The sequence below is a fragment of the Fonsecaea multimorphosa genome (assembly GCF_000836435.1).
Source record: "Fonsecaea multimorphosa CBS 102226 unplaced genomic scaffold supercont1.10, whole genome shotgun sequence".
NCBI lineage: Eukaryota > Fungi > Ascomycota > Eurotiomycetes > Chaetothyriales > Herpotrichiellaceae > Fonsecaea > Fonsecaea multimorphosa.
In genome coordinates, this window is record NW_015971644.1 from 1,024,238 (window position 1) to 1,040,805 (window position 16,568).

The 16,568-nt window shown below is 53.5% G+C and overlaps 9 protein-coding genes across 9 annotated transcripts; 4 read left to right on the forward strand and 5 right to left on the reverse strand.

Moving 5' to 3' along the window:
• Positions 1 to 59: 59 nt before the first annotated feature.
• Z520_05960 (uncharacterized protein) lies at positions 60 to 1,089 on the forward strand (the record flags this gene model as incomplete). The annotated part of the gene is made up of 3 exons (XM_016776463.1): positions 60 to 431; positions 489 to 842; positions 895 to 1,089. The coding sequence occupies 3 exons, from the start codon at positions 60 to 62 to the stop codon at positions 1,087 to 1,089; spliced, it is 921 nt and encodes a 306-aa protein (XP_016632782.1).
• A 534-nt stretch (positions 1,090 to 1,623) lies between these two features.
• Z520_05961 (uncharacterized protein) lies at positions 1,624 to 4,561 on the forward strand (the record flags this gene model as incomplete). The annotated part of the gene is made up of 9 exons (XM_016776464.1): positions 1,624 to 1,763; positions 1,826 to 1,926; positions 2,001 to 2,243; positions 2,312 to 2,821; positions 2,899 to 3,091; positions 3,152 to 3,301; positions 3,372 to 3,880; positions 3,971 to 4,216; positions 4,347 to 4,561. 9 exons carry the CDS (start codon positions 1,624 to 1,626, stop codon positions 4,559 to 4,561), a joined length of 2,307 nt encoding a protein of 768 aa, XP_016632783.1.
• Positions 4,562 to 4,981: 420 nt separating this feature from the next.
• Z520_05962 (uncharacterized protein) lies at positions 4,982 to 6,239 on the reverse strand (the record flags this gene model as incomplete). The annotated part of the gene is made up of 2 exons (XM_016776465.1): positions 4,982 to 5,526; positions 5,633 to 6,239. 2 exons carry the CDS (start codon positions 6,237 to 6,239, stop codon positions 4,982 to 4,984), a joined length of 1,152 nt encoding a protein of 383 aa, XP_016632784.1.
• A 572-nt stretch (positions 6,240 to 6,811) lies between these two features.
• On the reverse strand, positions 6,812 to 8,989 carry Z520_05963 (uncharacterized protein; the record flags this gene model as incomplete). Its single annotated transcript, XM_016776466.1, has 2 exons — positions 6,812 to 8,481; positions 8,536 to 8,989. The coding sequence occupies 2 exons, from the start codon at positions 8,987 to 8,989 to the stop codon at positions 6,812 to 6,814; spliced, it is 2,124 nt and encodes a 707-aa protein (XP_016632785.1).
• A 492-nt stretch (positions 8,990 to 9,481) lies between these two features.
• Z520_05964 (uncharacterized protein) lies at positions 9,482 to 10,567 on the reverse strand (the record flags this gene model as incomplete). The annotated part of the gene is made up of 2 exons (XM_016776467.1): positions 9,482 to 9,600; positions 9,655 to 10,567. The coding sequence occupies 2 exons, from the start codon at positions 10,565 to 10,567 to the stop codon at positions 9,482 to 9,484; spliced, it is 1,032 nt and encodes a 343-aa protein (XP_016632786.1).
• Positions 10,568 to 11,233: 666 nt separating this feature from the next.
• Z520_05965 (uncharacterized protein) lies at positions 11,234 to 11,573 on the reverse strand (the record flags this gene model as incomplete). Its single annotated transcript, XM_016776468.1, has 2 exons — positions 11,234 to 11,352; positions 11,405 to 11,573. 2 exons carry the CDS (start codon positions 11,571 to 11,573, stop codon positions 11,234 to 11,236), a joined length of 288 nt encoding a protein of 95 aa, XP_016632787.1.
• An 853-nt stretch (positions 11,574 to 12,426) lies between these two features.
• On the forward strand, positions 12,427 to 13,403 carry Z520_05966 (uncharacterized protein; the record flags this gene model as incomplete). The annotated part of the gene is made up of 2 exons (XM_016776469.1): positions 12,427 to 13,208; positions 13,298 to 13,403. 2 exons carry the CDS (start codon positions 12,427 to 12,429, stop codon positions 13,401 to 13,403), a joined length of 888 nt encoding a protein of 295 aa, XP_016632788.1.
• A 119-nt stretch (positions 13,404 to 13,522) lies between these two features.
• On the forward strand, positions 13,523 to 15,433 carry Z520_05967 (uncharacterized protein; the record flags this gene model as incomplete). Its single annotated transcript, XM_016776470.1, has 2 exons — positions 13,523 to 13,611; positions 13,735 to 15,433. The coding sequence occupies 2 exons, from the start codon at positions 13,523 to 13,525 to the stop codon at positions 15,431 to 15,433; spliced, it is 1,788 nt and encodes a 595-aa protein (XP_016632789.1).
• A 181-nt stretch (positions 15,434 to 15,614) lies between these two features.
• Positions 15,615 to 16,307, reverse strand: Z520_05968 (uncharacterized protein; the record flags this gene model as incomplete). Its single annotated transcript, XM_016776471.1, has 3 exons — positions 15,615 to 16,132; positions 16,200 to 16,245; positions 16,302 to 16,307. The coding sequence occupies 3 exons, from the start codon at positions 16,305 to 16,307 to the stop codon at positions 15,615 to 15,617; spliced, it is 570 nt and encodes a 189-aa protein (XP_016632790.1).
• Positions 16,308 to 16,568: the final 261 nt, after the last annotated feature.

Sequence of the window (16,568 nt, forward strand, 5' to 3'; positions counted from 1 at the left end):
ATCCCCATTGAAGCATCTGGACTTTGTACGAAGAGCGGACTCACATCCTTGCAGCAGCCATGGTTCTACCGAGAAAGACCCTTCGTGTGTCCCACCTGGGAGGGATCCAGGTGGGCTATCGTCCGTCGCGAGAGATTTTGGATCATTCCAAGCCCACGCTTGTCTTGTTCAATCCATTTACCACTACGGCCGACTACTACCTGCCTGAGTTTGAGAACGAAGCTCTCCTCCAGGCAGCCAATCTTATAGCGCTGGAGCCTTTGGGGCATGGGCATACGTTTCCGCAGAAGGCAGAAACATACACCTACTGGGATACTGCCATCATGACACTCCAGGCCTTGGACAAGCTCGGAGTCGAGAAGGTGTTTGCCGCGGGAACCTCGCAGGGCGGGTTCATCGCTGCGAGAATGGCACTTCTCGCGCCAGAGAGGGTATGCAACCTCATCTGATTGGCCCAAGCGCAAGAGTTTACTGACACACATGTACAGATTCAAGGCATCATCGCTATCGGGTCGTCGATGGACTCTGAGTCGCCACGAAGCCGCGACCTTGGCTGTTGGGATGGCCCGGGAGCGACTTCGGGTCTTGTAACATTGGCCGGCGATCTTACTCCAGCTCACGACTTCGAACCAGGCAGCGGATATTGCGACTTTTTGATGGACATCGGGTTCGGAAAGACGGTCGACCAAAAGACCAAGGACTTTTGGGCCGAGACGATTAAAAGCAACTACAGTGGAGACTCTGGGAAGAGAAGAATCTGCCAGGCTGCGGTCAATCTCGCTGGCCGCGATGGGTTGCACGAGCGATTGCCGTATATCCGCTGTCCCGTCCTGTGGTTACAGGTATGTGAACCTCACCGTCGGATTGATCTGCCTTGTACTGACAGAAACTCAGGGCACGGATGATGTCGTTTTCAGTGTCAAGAACGCGGAGGAAGAGATCAAGCTCTTCACAAATGCGACCGAGGCCAGATTGGTCAAGTTCTCTGGGGGAGTCCATTTTCTGAGCTGGACGCACAAGGAAGAGGTCGCTCGGGAACTGCTGGGTTTCATTAGCAAATGGGAAAGAGTGCCAAAAGCATCACTATGAAGCGTTAGAAATGTTAGTAGAGGCACAGCCAAAAATCAAGCCGATACATAAATTTCCTCTGCCGACTTCGTTCAATCACGTCAGCCTTGTGACCGGATCATTGGACAAGTGTGGAATCCCTCTGCCCACCGCGCAGTTGCCCGGTAGGTAGACAGACGTCAGGCCTGGCGCCTTGGGGCCCCAGCCCGTTCAGATACAGTAGTCGAGCGCTGGGTGCTCTCTGGGTAGGTCCAGCCAAGCATTCAGAGAGTTTCGTTGGTGTCTCCAACAACTTGAACAAGGCTGTGCATATGTCCGGCAAATAGAGGCGGCGAGGGGAAGGAACGAACCCCAGAGTCAGCGCCGATTTTTCTCCGCATTCTTCGGAATGAGATGTGCAACTTAAATATCCGTCTCCTCCCCGACGTTCCCGTCGACCGAACTCCCGTCCACCTTCATTATTGCGGGGTGCCGACGTCGAGTGTGCGTTCCCATCTCAAGAGGCAGGGGGCCAGTGCTCCAGCTAATAGGGTGGCATGGCATCTCAAACAGATGATGCTGAGCAGGAGTGGAGCTCGCCATCTCGGGAGAGGTCAATGCCTGCTCAGAAAGACGTATGGGGATCAGCTGGTCGTCCGAGCAAACGACGCAGGATCGCGTTGGCATGCAGCAATTGCAGACACAGAAAGTCGCGCGTGAGTGGTTTCCTGGGGATTGGACTTCCCTTTCACATTTGCGCCACGCTGATGCCCTACAGTGTGACGGTGGTCGGCCAAAATGCTCCCTCTGCAACGAGATGGGATGTGAGTGCTCTTATGAACAAGCTGGGACAACAACAACCCTCACTGTGGGAAGGAGGTATGCTTGATGAACTCCGCGGCTGCTCATATCGCTAATTGTCTTCCTCTCACCTAGTTACTTGTCACGGCTAGAACAAAGGCTTGAAGAGATGGAAAGTAGTATGAAACTACTGCAACAAACCAGGTCGGCGGTTCATACCGATTCTCAGTTTGCGAATAGCTCTCTGCCTTCTGCACCAGGCTCTACGGTGCCTCCGGAACGGTCGACCCAGTACTCAGCGAACGCCGAAATGGGCGAAATTGATACCAGTGAAGATGCCATCGACGGAATGGGAGCCATCAAGTTCACAGATGAAGAAGATTGTGGTTATTTTGGTACGGGACCCCCTCTTCGATTTAGAAGCTCCTACCCAAGTGTGTCCGGTTCCTCACTGCAGCTAAAGGTCCGTCGTCCAATGTCGCTTTTGTGCGCCACATATCGTTGGCGCTCGCCAAGGCAAGCGGGCAGAGTCAAACTATCCAGACCAGGACAACAAACTCATCAACAGCCGGCGCTGAGTGGATGCGAGTCAGTCGTCCACACTACGTGCACGGCGAGATCAATGAGAGTAATCTAAGTCACTCGCGGAGGAGTGTGAACATTTACGCGCTGCCACCTGATGCTTACACCTGGAGGCTTATCAAGGAGTACTTCCAGAAGACCGGCCAACTGTTGCCTTTCATCCACGAGGAATCCTTTTGCGAAACGTACTTTCAGCTGAAACGCACGAATTTTACAATGGCACGGAGAACTTGGCTCGGTTTACTGAATATGATTCTCGCCATGGCTACCACCTTGACTGTTGACGGCTACACTTCCTCGGAAGAGAGGATTGCAGAATCCGATGTGTACTATCAGAGAGCTAATGGTCTGTGTGAGAGGGAATCAAGAACCAACATCAGTCTTGAACTAGGTGCGACTCTCATACTTTATGAGCTGCAAAGTCTCAGCATTTGCTTTAAATGGCACACTAACAACACTATTTTTTAGTACAATACTTGCTCATTGTGGGCCAGTATCTCCAAGGGACTCAAAAGTCAGTGCGTGCTTGGACTGTCCACGGACTGGCCATCACGACCGCATTGCAGCTAGGCCTCCATTCACCAAGAACAAATCGGGACTTTCCACCCCTAGAAAGCGAGATCCGAAAGCGCGTCTGGTTCGGCTGCATCCTCCTAGATCGGTAGGTGGTAACATCCCAATCCCCAATATGCATCTACTTCGGCTAATCGCCCCTGCCAAGCACATTGAGCATGACCTACGGCCGGGCCTGTATGATTCCGGAAAAGTACGTGAAGCTCGAGCTTCCCATCGCAGACATACAAGTCGTGGGACAAACCCCCAGCACGGACGCAAGGCGACGGATGGATGCAATGTACTTCCGAGCAACGATGTAAGTATATTCAAAACTACAAGAAACCCGAGATCAGCAGCGCAGATCTAACAGTCCTCCCGAAAAACAGAGCTCTCTATAGTGTCATGTACCAAATCATTGACACATGCTATGGACAAAACCTCGGCCTTGAAGAATATCTTCCCGTCTCCGAAATCATCTCTCTGACACTCCAAGGGGAAACACAGCTCAACGAGTGGAAAAACCAAATCCTCCCTTCGCAGAATCTGCGCGTGTGTAGCACCCCGCTCTGCTCTCAAGACCTGGACAAATTGGAAGCCAAAGACAAAATCAAAGAGAGATTCAACCTGGTGCTCTCGCTTCGATTTCACAACCTGCACATTCTGCTCCATCGGCCCATTCTGGAGAAATTGCTCGACGTTCACGGAGGAGGAGGGGGCGCTAGTAGTGGTGGTGGTGGTGATTCCGAAACGAATATGATGCGCCAGGTGTGTATCAGCAGCGTCGAAAACTGCGTGGATTCCGCCATGATCATCATCTCGATTGTCCATACAGTGGTGCTTTCCAATGGGTGGCGCCGTGACCTTCTTGGAGCGTGGAACTATTCCTTGTTTTACAGTAAGCATTTATCACTTTCCTTTGTAACTTTTTTTCCGCATCGAGGTCCCCCTAGAACGTGTTTCTTCTACTCACACACTTGGCGAAAAGCATTCAACGCCGGCCTAGTCATCATCGCAGGCTTGCTTGTTTCTCCCAAAGAAACCGTTGGCGGTGCGGAGGACGGCGGCGACATTGCACCACCACCACCCTCGTCGCAGTGGAAATTTCTCGAGAGCTCGGCAATCTACCTCAACATGGCCATCGAGGCCTTGCAGAACCTCGACCGAGGGAATCGAGTGGTTCAGCGGATTGTCGACTATTTGTCGCAGCTGGCTTTGGCTGTTTTCAGCCTGTGTGAGTCTTTCCTTCCCCCTTTCCCAAGCCATCTGAGTGCTGCTCGCATAATTCCACAACCGGAACGGCGACGATTTTGTCCTAGTGAGAAGAGTAAGGATGCTGATTGGTTTTATTCATGTCAAAAAAGCATCGAGGAACCTGGACGCGAATTCGATTCTTCCCAGTGTGAACAGCTACGATGCGTTCGCTTCGGCCGGGAATCACCCAGACCTGCTCCCGACTACACGGTCGTCGCATCAGACGATTGGACAGAAGGAGTTTCCCATGGAGATTGATCTCAGCGAGTTCACGCTGGATACGGATCTGGATTGGTTTACTCGCCACCTCGAGCCGAACAGATAGATTACGAAGAGTGTCAATGCCTTTGGTAGGTCTAAGTCATTGCTTAAATAGCTCGCCGATTGACCATCTGGTGCCGGTGGGGAGTTATGGATATGCCAAAGGAGACTGTATGAGGCGCTCTCCTTCCCTTGCCTGCTACATATATCTCTTGCGCTTACCCAGCAACTCGCTAAAGGCGCTGCGACTACCGCCTCGCCTTGCCATTGGATGAGGATGCTGCGGACCTGAGCCAAAGGTTAGACACGCTGGAGAGCCCCAGGGTGGGTTTGTTGGGCTCGCGCGGTGGGGTTCCAAGATTGGCTCTCCAGTCGCAACGGTGCTTGGATGGACATTTGTTTGGAAATTCTTAATTCTCCAACGTCTTGAAATCAGAGAGCTCAGCTCCACGCTGGTTGGAAGAGACAAATCTTGCGCTATCTTCTAGAAGCCGTTGGCAGCATACGCCTCGTGGATGAACCTTGCCCACTTCAAACTCTGCTTAAAGTCCAGATACTTGCTCGTCTCCCCCTTTACAAACGCGTCATACAGCCTCGCCACATTATCCGCCGGAGCCTGCAATCCCATCCTGTACGCAACATCGTCCTTCACATCTTCCTTCAGCACCTGATTCAAATCCACATCCTCGACCTTGTTGGCCACATAGTCATGCACTTGGACCTTGATCCCGCCGGCCGTCCAGAGCATTCCTTCGTCGCCGCTGACCCGGACCTCGCCCCTGGTGAAGTAGACGCGCCAGTCGAATGCGGGCGTGTCCTGGAACTGCGGTCCGCCGCGGACCTGGAAATTGAAGGGGACGTCACCCGCGAGCACGCCGTGGATCAGGATGTGGTCTGGCGTGCTGTTGGGGTAGGACGGGTCGACGACGTTGAAGGCGCTGTCTGTCACGGCGAGCGTGGGGCGGCGGTTCCTGAGCAGAGTATTTTGGGATTCGATCTCGCCCAGTGCGGCGGTCAGGGTGTCGAGCACTGAACAATGAAGGAATTAGCTGAAGAGAAACCACCGTTGATATTTCACCCTTGAAGCACCTGCTTTTTGGTCTGAGAGAAAGCAATACATGTGGGGAGGACTCACTGTGCATGGCTGTGATGGTGAACATGTTCCCTCCGCTTTTGATATCCATCAAGTAAGCAATCTCCTTGGGCGTCGCCATGCCTAGAAGCAACGAGTACCCCAGCATGGACGTGCTGAGAACTTCGCCTAACTGGCCTGGTTTGTCGCCGATAAACTTCCTGATCGCGTCGACATAGGCGCCCCTGCGGCCCTGCAACCCCACGATAGTCTTGAGATTGTTTTGCTCGGCCAAGTCGGCCAGTTGTTGCATCTGCTCGAGGTTTGACGCCAGTGGCCACTCGCAAAACACCATCTTCCCTGCGAGTAAGGCCGGCTTGATCAGGTGGTAGTGCTGCGCGACATTGACGGAGCAGACGACCATGTCGACTTCGTTGTCCTGGGCCAGGGACTCCGGGTCGCCGTAGGTGCGGACTTTGCCGGTGTCCAGGCCGTGGAGCTCAGCCGCCTTCTTGGCCGACTCCTGCGACGAGTTGCACAGGGCCGTGATGGTATAGTCCGGGGACTGCAGCAGGTACGGGAGGTGGGCATTCTTGCCCCATGCGCCGGCTAGCTGGATGTTTTCGTTGGAGCTGAGCCCGATGAAACCCACGCGAATTGGCTTGGACATGATGACTGTGCTGCAGAAGACGTTGTACAGGCAAAGTGCCTCGCTGCTGAAGGAGGATTTTCATCTGAGATGGACTTATGTGACATAAATACTGTTACCACTGAGAGCATCGGTGCCATTAAGCATTGGAATTCCGGTTCGGCCGAATCTGCCCTTCAGCCTCACGGACGAAACTTCTTGTTTACGGAGCTGGAATTGGTAAAGTGCTGGCGGGAGCAATACATACTCCTATGGTCCCATTGGTCGAGGTGCCATGTCAAGTGCAAGGCGGGCAGGACGCTTCGAAGAAGCCCTTAGAAATATCCGAGTAAGCAAAGTATTGTGCGGAGTCTATATTCCGACCTATGCACATTCCCCGGAACATCCGCCTCCGTGGGTGTGGAGACCAAAGCTGCTCAGGGCTGTTTTCCTGGTCCAGTAAAACACGAGTATGGTAACCTGAGGTCAGCAATGCCCAGCCTTGTCAAGTGCATGAAACTGGTTCGAGGATGACCCATCTGTGCTTGGGAAAGCTGCCCTTGCAGCAATGACCTCCGTCGTCCTTTTAGGATGCCACGAGGAAATCCAGTCCATCAACATAAAGTGATGGAAGCCTCGTCGACTCCTTCAAAAATGCTGCTCATGCCACTCTTGTGTGAACTCATGAACACACCGACTCGAACGTATCTGCCAGTATACTTGGCGGAGTTTGGCTCCTCCCCCTTCTCGGCCACAGCTTTGGCCAGCACAAGCCCTCTGTTCGTAGATGTCGTCTCGTAGTCCCTAGTCTTCATGAGACAAAAGTAGAACAGCTCCGTTGACGACGGGAGATCAATATCCAGCGTGATGTCCTTCGGCTTTCTGGATTGTTCTGACCTATCACCTTCTGCTGTATCCGACGGACTGGGTCTAATCAGAGGCGCAAGAAAGCCAGTCAGGGTTATGGTCCCGCCTGAAACCTCACCCAGTATCGGCTGTGCGACGTCCAATGGCTCTACAACACATTCCAGGACACGGGAGCAATACAGCACATTGTCATCCTCAGGCTTTTGCAGCGCGCCGAGATCAAACCTTTTACGGCCTTTGACCGATGCCCAGGACCAGGAGGGCGCTTTCCAAGGCAAAGGGTCGAGCCGTTTCTGCCCTGGCACCGGGACATCCATTTTACGCCACATGAGGTCCATGGGCAGGAATTCCTTCCACAACCCGGCCACATAAGTCATGCCTGTGCGCCGCTGAATGACTCCAGCAATGCCAGCGAGAGCCACCAGTCTGTCCTTCTCAAACGTTAGGTCGGCCGCGGTATACTGCCGAAACACTCCGTTATGCCACAGCTCGTAGACGAACTCGTTGACGTCGTCACGTCCCCAGCTCGTGAACGGGGTGATCAGGGACTCAAACGCTGCTTTGAGCGGATAGACCTCGTCAAAGCCATGGTCGTCTGCGTTGGGCGACCCATTTGGCCACGCTTCGGAAGCTTGGAATGAACAACATTCCCAATGTATTTCAGGGCCGCCAAAGTACAGAACCCGAGGAGACAGGATGCGTTCTTGTTGGACCCACGCTCGAGTCAAGAGTGTGGAAGGGGAACAATAATACTCTGGGAATGCAGACCAGTTTGCAGTGTGATATCGATGGGCGTAAACTCCTTCTGCCGGATCCAGATCGTTGCTGTGAGTCAATTGGCAGGGTCGTTGCATTAAGGGGTTGCGGCGGACGAAGCATCCACCGGACCCCGAAGGATTCTCTGCTGCGATGTTACATGTTGAATTTCCGTAGATTGAAGCCATTTGAGCGGACTGTGATCGCCAGTCATCATCGGAGTCTTGAATGATGCAGAGCGAGTCAATCCAGAGATAACGGTACCCCAGTCTTCGTGTTATCGACAGAGCATCATTGTGAGTCCTGCTCAACTCGTCCACTGGAATGGTAGAATAGAGCCGTGTTGTATCCGTCGACAGCAGTTTCAGAAATTTGCCATCTCCCCACGAGTGGCTGAGCGTGAGGTAAGCAGTATCTGAAGACAGCCCGTTCGTATCCACGACATGGGCTGATTGTGAGCCAGGACATTCGCCGTCAACGCGGATCAATCTTGCAGGCAATGTCCTATCGTATACGGCACTTTGCCTCTCACTGCCGCAAGCCGAATCCTGTTCAATGCAATCGCGGAGCCATTTGCCCGCAAGAGATAAGGTAGCATCCGAGTCGGTAGAGAAGGCCAGTTGGGCATCAACCTCCTGTTTGATGGGTGCGGTATGTGGCTCTTCCCTTGAGTATCAGCAGCTTGTCTTTACATGAGGCGAACAAGCTCTCGTACCAGCGGACATAAGTAGCTGCATTGCTGTATTTGACTCTTTCTCCCCAATGCGAAAGGTCAGAAGACGGTGGTTGATAAACAGTTTGCCCCCTCCTTTCAGGACTCCAGTCAATGTTACTCCCTCATGCTCAAGGCGGCGCAGCTCCGCCAACGGATCATATCCAGCCTCGGATTGCAACTCGGCCCAGATGATGGCGCATAGGTGGCATTGACCTTCCGAGACGCACCGACGGAGTTCCGAATACTCGTGAATCTGATACGACTCTTGATCTTGACTTCGTAGAGTCAGAGGTCTGCCGTCCTTCTGTTCCTGTTCCCACGTTGCATAGTCTTGCGGTAGGGTTTGTAGTAACTTTGAAGTAGAGCAGTACTTTTTACACGGAGGACAAAGTTGATGGGGAAGTGCTGAGGTATCGGGATCGACCTGATCCCAGAATCCGGAAATCTTGCTCATTGCCCTTTTGTCCAGCTTGGGCATCTGTAAACGGATGCTACATGGTTGATGAAGTCTACATCCAGGCTGGTGTGGCTGAAGCTGAAGCCAAGCCGAAGTTGAGCCTGGTGATCGAGGAGAGGCCAGCCCTTTAAGAATATAGCGCTAATCTGTTCAAATTGATGCTATAATTTGTGGCGGTGTATTCGATATACATGTAGAACCTCTGTCGTCTATTCCTGAACGCGTCCTTTAGCTTTCAGATCTTTTGGAGACGCAGACGACAACCCTCTCCGGCTTCTCTTCCGCTTGCCTTTAAATAGCTTTGTGTTACAACTCATTCCACCAGCCCCTGCTGGAGCACTGCTCACATAGCATTTCATGCTATTTGTAGGAGAGCCATTGCGCCATAGATGGCAGTCTCGTCATGGTGACGGGGCGATGTCAAGACATTCCAGACGTCCTTCCCCTAATGCCGTATGGCTCAACCCAACTCGTGCATGATATTTGGGTTTATGCTTTGACGGCCTTTGCCTTTCTGCGCATTGCCACGGTCATGTCATATAGCACATCCTTGAAGGCAAAGAGGAAAGCCGCGGTCAATACGCTCTGGCTGACTTTAGGGACGATGCCTAGACAAAGTCCGTCAGTTATCATCAAGAATAATGGGAATAGATCAGACATACCCTTGTACAATCCGGCCCAGCCTTCCTCCTTGACAATCCTGTTCAGGCTCTTCCACATGCCCTCACGAGGATCATCCTTGTTGGCGACATGGGCCCTGGCCTTGACTGTAATATAAGGATAAGTGATGGTAGTCGCTAGCAGCTTGCCAAGAGCACCCAGGTAAAAGGCATCGCGAGGGCCAAACTTCCTCTTCTTCTCCAAAACGTTCCTCAACTGTTCATATATGGTATATTGTAGGATCGGGTTGATCACCAAAACCAAAGCGGGAAGCACGCCGGCGAAAAGCGCGGACGGCCCCTCCTCCTTGAGGAGGCTCAACAAGGTACCGATGGTGCTAGGTTTCTTAACCTGTCTCTTTTCACCACCAGGTAGTTCGCCCTCCCCGGACTCACTCTTCCGGGCTGTCATCCTTGTGTTGACGACCCAGATCGGGTTGGTGAGGAGCACAGTTGCCGACCCCGCAATCGCACCGGCTATCATGCTCTCGACAGTAGTGAGCTTCTTGCTGGCCCGCCCCGCTGTGACCGCCGCTTTCTCAAAGAAGGCACGGGTCCACTCATACCAATAGTAGTAGACGAAGTTGGTGACCGAAATACCGAACAAGGCGCTGTCGAGTCCCGCATAGAGTCCGCCCAGGCCTTCCCGCTTGATGATGTGCCTCACAGCTGCGAGTGTGGAAGTATCAGCCCGCTTCGACTCGACCTGTGCGCGGGTCGAGAGGGTAATCAGGGGGTAGGTCAGGGTCATTGCCAGGAGGCCGCCGCCCGCACCGGCCAAGGCATGGGCAATATTGTCGCTCTGTTGAGCAGCAGAGGTCGCGGGGGTAGGCTGGACGGGACCGGAGGACTGGGATGATTGTGAATCGAGGTCGGCCTCGGTAGGGGAGGGCGCAATGTCCTTCACTTGAGACATGATGGCGGGAGTTTTGTGCACACCTGGAGCAATGGATGGTGTTGATAGAAGAGGAGGGGTAGAATAAGATCAGCAAAGAGAAGGGAGAAGGAATGTACCGAAATGAACGGAGAGGTAACAGGTGCCCGCTTTTTGTATCTCACAGGCCTTGACGCATGTGCGGGATGGAGAATTGGAGATCAATGGAGGAAGTCGGAAGGAATGATGAAGCGCAGACGCAGGGGAATGGCAATGGTTAAAGGGAGGGAAGAGGTTCGGCGATCAAGACAATAGTTCAATGAGCGCAGGTTGAAGACGCCGCAATGGCAGCCACTCAAGCGACACCCCATTAACCTCGGCAATTGTCCAGTTTTGCCTTGGCACTTCCGAACCAATTTCGTTTCTCTTCAAGTTCTTCATATGAATTAGATGCTATTGACTGAAGAAGCAAAAGAACGAGAACGAGCAGCCCCATTTGCCAGTTGTCTGTTGGCAATTCCAGTTGAAGCGGCGATTGATCGTGCCGACCTCGGCCCGCGTCATGCTTTCACTCCAGCGTTCCCTCATCGACGCCTCTCATCGTACCAAACCGCAGCTCATTATCCTCCAACCTATTCCATTGCTGTTTCCGTTGCCTGATTACTTATCCCAACTTGCTTTCAACCACCTGCTCGTGTAAAATTGCGCTCATTGAGTCTTCCCCGTCACCACCTTCGAGACTGGAGCCGGTTGTTTGCCCTGACGTTGCTGGTACAAGACATACCCGAAGTAGACTGCGCACAGCGTTCCGATGATGAAGATGTTTCCTTCTCAAAGTCAGACACTTTGCTTTTGGCGAGACGCATGCTGGTAACGTACCGATGAGGAAGCCAAGCACACCTTCAGCCAAGTTGAAGGTGTTTTTGAGGAGACCAATGACCGCGTTCAATGCACCTTCGAAGACGTTGTACACGGTGACAAAGATACCCTTGATGATCTCGAAGATGGAGGCAACCAAGTTGCTGACGCCTTTGGCAATGTCCGACATGACGATGCTTGTACTATAGAGAGTTCAAATTGACGAGGCTGACGTGCGAGGATTGGAATGTGGATGGTATGAGATGCGGCTGGGGTGATGGAGAAGGGACAGCAGAGTTGATGTATGCGCGACTGCTGACTGCGCTATTGCGGGTGTTGTATGAACTTGTATGCCATGACCGCCATGAGGAACAAAGTGCGTCACACGATCTCGCTTGTTGTCCCTGGGAATTGGAATGCGCCTGTAGCATCACTGAACGCAGCGACTTTGTTCACCAGGCAGCGCAGGCATTGTTTGCCTTGTGACGTCACACTCAATTTGGCACCATCAGCCATGATCAGCCATGTTCCTGGTTTTGTGGCTGCATCTTCCATACAACCACCTCCAGGTATGCCAGGCACCCCAGGGTCTTGGGGGAACAGTTGGTCATGTGGCGCATACCGTCAGAGGTACCTTGTATTCCATCAGTACTCGGTACTTCCCACGACCTTGAACCAACCCCTTCGGGCCAGGATCTGCATGCATGATGGCGTGCGTTGACAGAGACTAAGCCGGAATCTGAGCTGTGGCTGTGCTGCCCCAACTGTGGATTGGGAAGCTCTCAACGCCTTGTGCAATCGGGGCAAAATCTAGAATATTGAGCCTTGACCGAAGCGCGAGTCGTCTTAAGTATCCTTTTCGAAATGCCGGCACGGACAGAGTAAGTTGTCCTGTATCTCCACCCCTCCATGATGTGAACCCAACCATCCCGACTCCGTCCATACCGGCCACCAAACCTCAGTAATGCCGCCATCTAGGCGATCAGCTAACTAGATGGGAAATGTTCTGTAGTTTCCCGCCGGTTCGCGCCTGTATCTTTGACATGGACGGTCTCTTGCTCAACACCGAAGACATCTACACCCTATGCGCTGACAATGTCCTTCTCAAACACGGCCGACCGCGGCTCCCGTGGTCCGTCAAAGCGCAGCTCATGGGCGTTCCTGGCAGTTCCACGGGCGATGTCTTTCATCAATGGGCCCAGCTGCCTATCTCCCGAGAGCAGTATGCAAGAGAACAGGGCGAGCAACAAAAGATCCACTTTGCCGAATGTGAACCGTTGCCCGGCGTCGAAAAGCTCCTCCGGGATCTAAACAGTGCTCGAACCACCGCCGGCCTGCCCGTGGAGATAGCACTGGCGAGCAGCACCTCGAAGCACAACTACGATCTCAAAGTGGTGCGGCCCGAGTCCAAGGCCCTGTTGGAGTTAATACCTAAGGAACATCGTGTTTTGGGCGACGATCCACGGGTGCGCAAGGGTCGGGGGAAACCGGCACCTGATATCTACTTGTGCGCTCTGCAGATTCTCAATTCCAAGCTCTCGGAAGGGTCGCCTCCCATTGCACCAGAGGAATGCTTGGTCTTTGAGGACAGTGTGCCTGGAGTCGAGGCCGGGCGGAGGGCCGACATGAGAGTCGTGTGGGTCCCACACCCTGGCTTATATGCTGAGTTCAGAGACAGGAAGCCCGAGGTGCTTGCTGGGAGGTCTGGTCTCGTCAAAATTGGCGATGAAGAGCAGCTGGGTGAGGTTGGCGACGGATGGGCAGAGTATCTGGCCAGTCTGGAAAACTTTCCCTATGCAAAGTTTGGCATCGAGGTCCATTCTATGTAAGGACTGATGTGTGCGAGCTCTGCATGTTTATACCCATAGACAATCTCTTCTATCAGGTGGTATGTCCCTCATACCATGGGAACAGGCAAGACAGGATAGAGCAAGGCTGGGCCGAAGTTGAGCCGGGCCAGGCTTGGGCAAATAGAGCGGCAAGAAGGCCAGACCCGCAGCCGAAGTCTTTGATGAAATGAAAATATTTCCGGGAGTCTATTTTCAAATGCTCACTCATGTCGTCTGTCCACATGAGATAATGACAATTAAAAGCTGAAGTCCGTTATCAAGCTCGCTGAGTACACTATCAGGCGGCAAGATGGATTTTTCAGCCATCCAACCTTATCAATATGTGGCCATTCGGCTACCCTCAGACCAGACCAGGGTTGAACAAATGGTCCCAAACACGTAGGTTCCTTTGAAACACACCAAAAGAGAAAAAAAGAAGAATTTCCGTCAGGCCACTGAAGCAGATATCAGCCAAACGGCCCTTGAATGAGCTGTCGCTGACTCTGTCTACCAAAAAAAAAGTGTGATAAATCTGGGCAAATATGGGTCTTTCCGCACAAACCAGATCATCGGGCGTCCTTACCACCTGACTTTTGAGATTCTTGACCGATCCGAGGTCAAGAACGGCAGAGAGCTGCGAGTCGTGCAGGCTGCCGAGCTGCATGCCGTTGCTCTGGTGGAGCAGGCAGAGACGGACGGGGATGTGTCGACGCCCGTGACCGAGCTGGACGATGTAGGAGTCTCCCAACAGCCGACGCCCAAGTCCAACGTCAACACCCACGACGACCCCACGAACCAAAAATTGACCATGACCGAAATCGAAGCGCTCAAGCGCAACACCATGGGCAGCGGGAGAGAATTGATCGACAAGATCATGCAATCCCACTCCACCCTGGATCAGAAGACGGCCTTCTCGCTCGCCAAGTACACGCTCAGGAAGCACAAGAAGTACATGAAGCAGTTCACCGTGTTGCCGCTTGACGTGCCCACGCTGGTGGATTGGATGATGGCAGATCGGGAATTTGTGAAAATCATGGAGATGAGGAACGAAGCCGTAGGCCTGGTTGGATGTTGGGCGAATGTCCACGCCGCTGGGGAAGACTCTGCCGTGTTCGTCGACATGGATCCATGCTCGCGGTATCTGGTTGTAGATGACACGGGCGGGCTGCTTGTGGCAGCCATGGCGGAGAGAATGGGGATTCTGCACCCGACAGACCTGGGACACGAAGAGGCGACCGCCAGCGCTGAAGATGAAGACATCGACGACGAACGGCCCGATGAGGCAGCGACGCATGTACATCGAAGACCACACCGGCAGAAATACCGCCCCTCGGCAATGAGCGCATCTTCCAACACAATCACACTGGTGCACGCGAATCAACAGCCCAATCTAGGCTTGCTCCGATACTTCAACTTCGACTCCAACGCCCCCACGGCCTCCCACCCCTTATTCGCCCGCCTCAAGACCCTCTCGTGGCTACAACTACTTGATCCCGCATCAGGCATCACGTACCAAGAACCTCCCAGGATCCCGGATGCAGAACTTGCGCGGATGAAATCGAACCGGAGGAGTGCCTACTTCCGCAAACGACGACGGTGGGAACGCATCAAGACTGTCGTGGACGAGACGCAGGCCGGCGGCTTCAACGGCCTGGTCGTGGCGAGTTTCACAGATCCCACCTCGACGTTGCGCCATCTCGTGCCCTTGTTGGCCGGTGGGAGCCAGGTGGTGGTCTACTCCCCCAACGTCGAACCTCTCGTCGAATTGGCGGATTACTACTCTACAGCACGACGGGTGGCGTTCATCAACACACCGCTGGAACAACGAAATGTCCCGTCGGAGGATTTTCCGGTTGATCCGACGCTGCTTTTGGCGCCGATGGTGCTGACTGCACGAGTGAGGAAGTGGCAGGTCTTGCCGGGCCGGACGCATCCGTTGATGACGGGACGGGGTGGTGCAGAGGGCTATATCTTTGTGGGCACTAGGGTGGTGCCTGCACAAGGGAGGGTTGAAGCGAGAGGCAGACCGCCTAGGGGGAAGAAGGTCAAAGTCGAAGACAAGTCTGCCGGAAGTTCAGTTCAAGGTGAAGAGGAAGATGGGAAGAGAGCGGTAGACGCTGAGGAGACGCCTCAATCGCCGCTAAAGAAATTGAAGGTCGAGACTGTGGCGCCAGGAGAGGATCATCTAGTTGCGCTTGAGGCTGTTATCGACCAGGCATGAATGGGCTATGAGAAAAGAACCGGTTGGAAATTGAGCATGGCTTGTTGGGACTGGTAAATAAAATTTGACCGGCCGAATAACCAGTTTATTTTGGACCGCAAGACATCAACACTCTTTTCTCGCCATGAGTTCATCCATAACGGGGCCCGCGCTCATGCTGTCTGTTGCCTCAATATTTGTCCTATAAACTCTTGCCCATAAACTTCCGCTTTGTGAAGCTCAACCACCATTTACTCGGCACATTGCTTCCATCCGCATAGAGCCTCGCATGCAGTCTGATCGCCAGTTCCTGCCTGACCTGGCTCAAGTAACTCCTCAGAGCCTCAGCCTCGTTTCTATCCCTTGGTGCCTCATACGCCTGGTTCAAGGGAAAGCCCGGCTCTCCCGGAATGCTGAACTGCTCCAACGCACCGTTTATCAGGGCCTTCTCGGCCGCTCGCGAGTCCATGTTCGGCTTCACTTTGGTCAAACAGTCGGACAAGAACAAAATGCCGTAGATGAGCATGCGGTCTGCGGGACCCTTGATCTCGAAGTTGCGGAAGAAGGTGTTGGCGCGAAACAGGCTCAGGATCTCGTCGAGGCAGTCGTACGACTCCGAGTCCGGGTCGACGTCGAGGGGGTCGACATTGGGAGGCAGAGCGGGGAGCGTGTAGGCCGGACCACGGGTTTTTGTGCGAAGCGGGAGGAGCGGGAAGTTGCCTTTTCAGTTACAGATGTCAGTACAGAATGGATTTGTGAGTCGTTTGAGATCCACAGGTCAGGATACCTATTAGCTGTACGCCCTGGTCGCCCAGGAAGATGGAGTGGTATGCCTGTGAATGAGATGTCAGCGGATTCAAGCCACTAGGAGGGTTGACGGGCGACTCACTGGCATCTTGACTTCTCGCAGGAGCGCGCCTGGAGTAAGCAAGTATGAAAGATCGAGAACCGCAGTCAACCTCTCAACTTGCCATCTCACTGTCAACCATGAATTGAGAGCACTTCGTCCTAGGATGGCACCCTGCAAGTTCACCACTGCGTCGCACCCAATGTCCTGCGCCCGCAATCACGGCTTGGCATCATTGTGCGGGGATGTAGAAGTGATAGGGCGGCGCACTGGAGGCCAAAGCGCATTTCAATTAACGCGTCTCCGCAG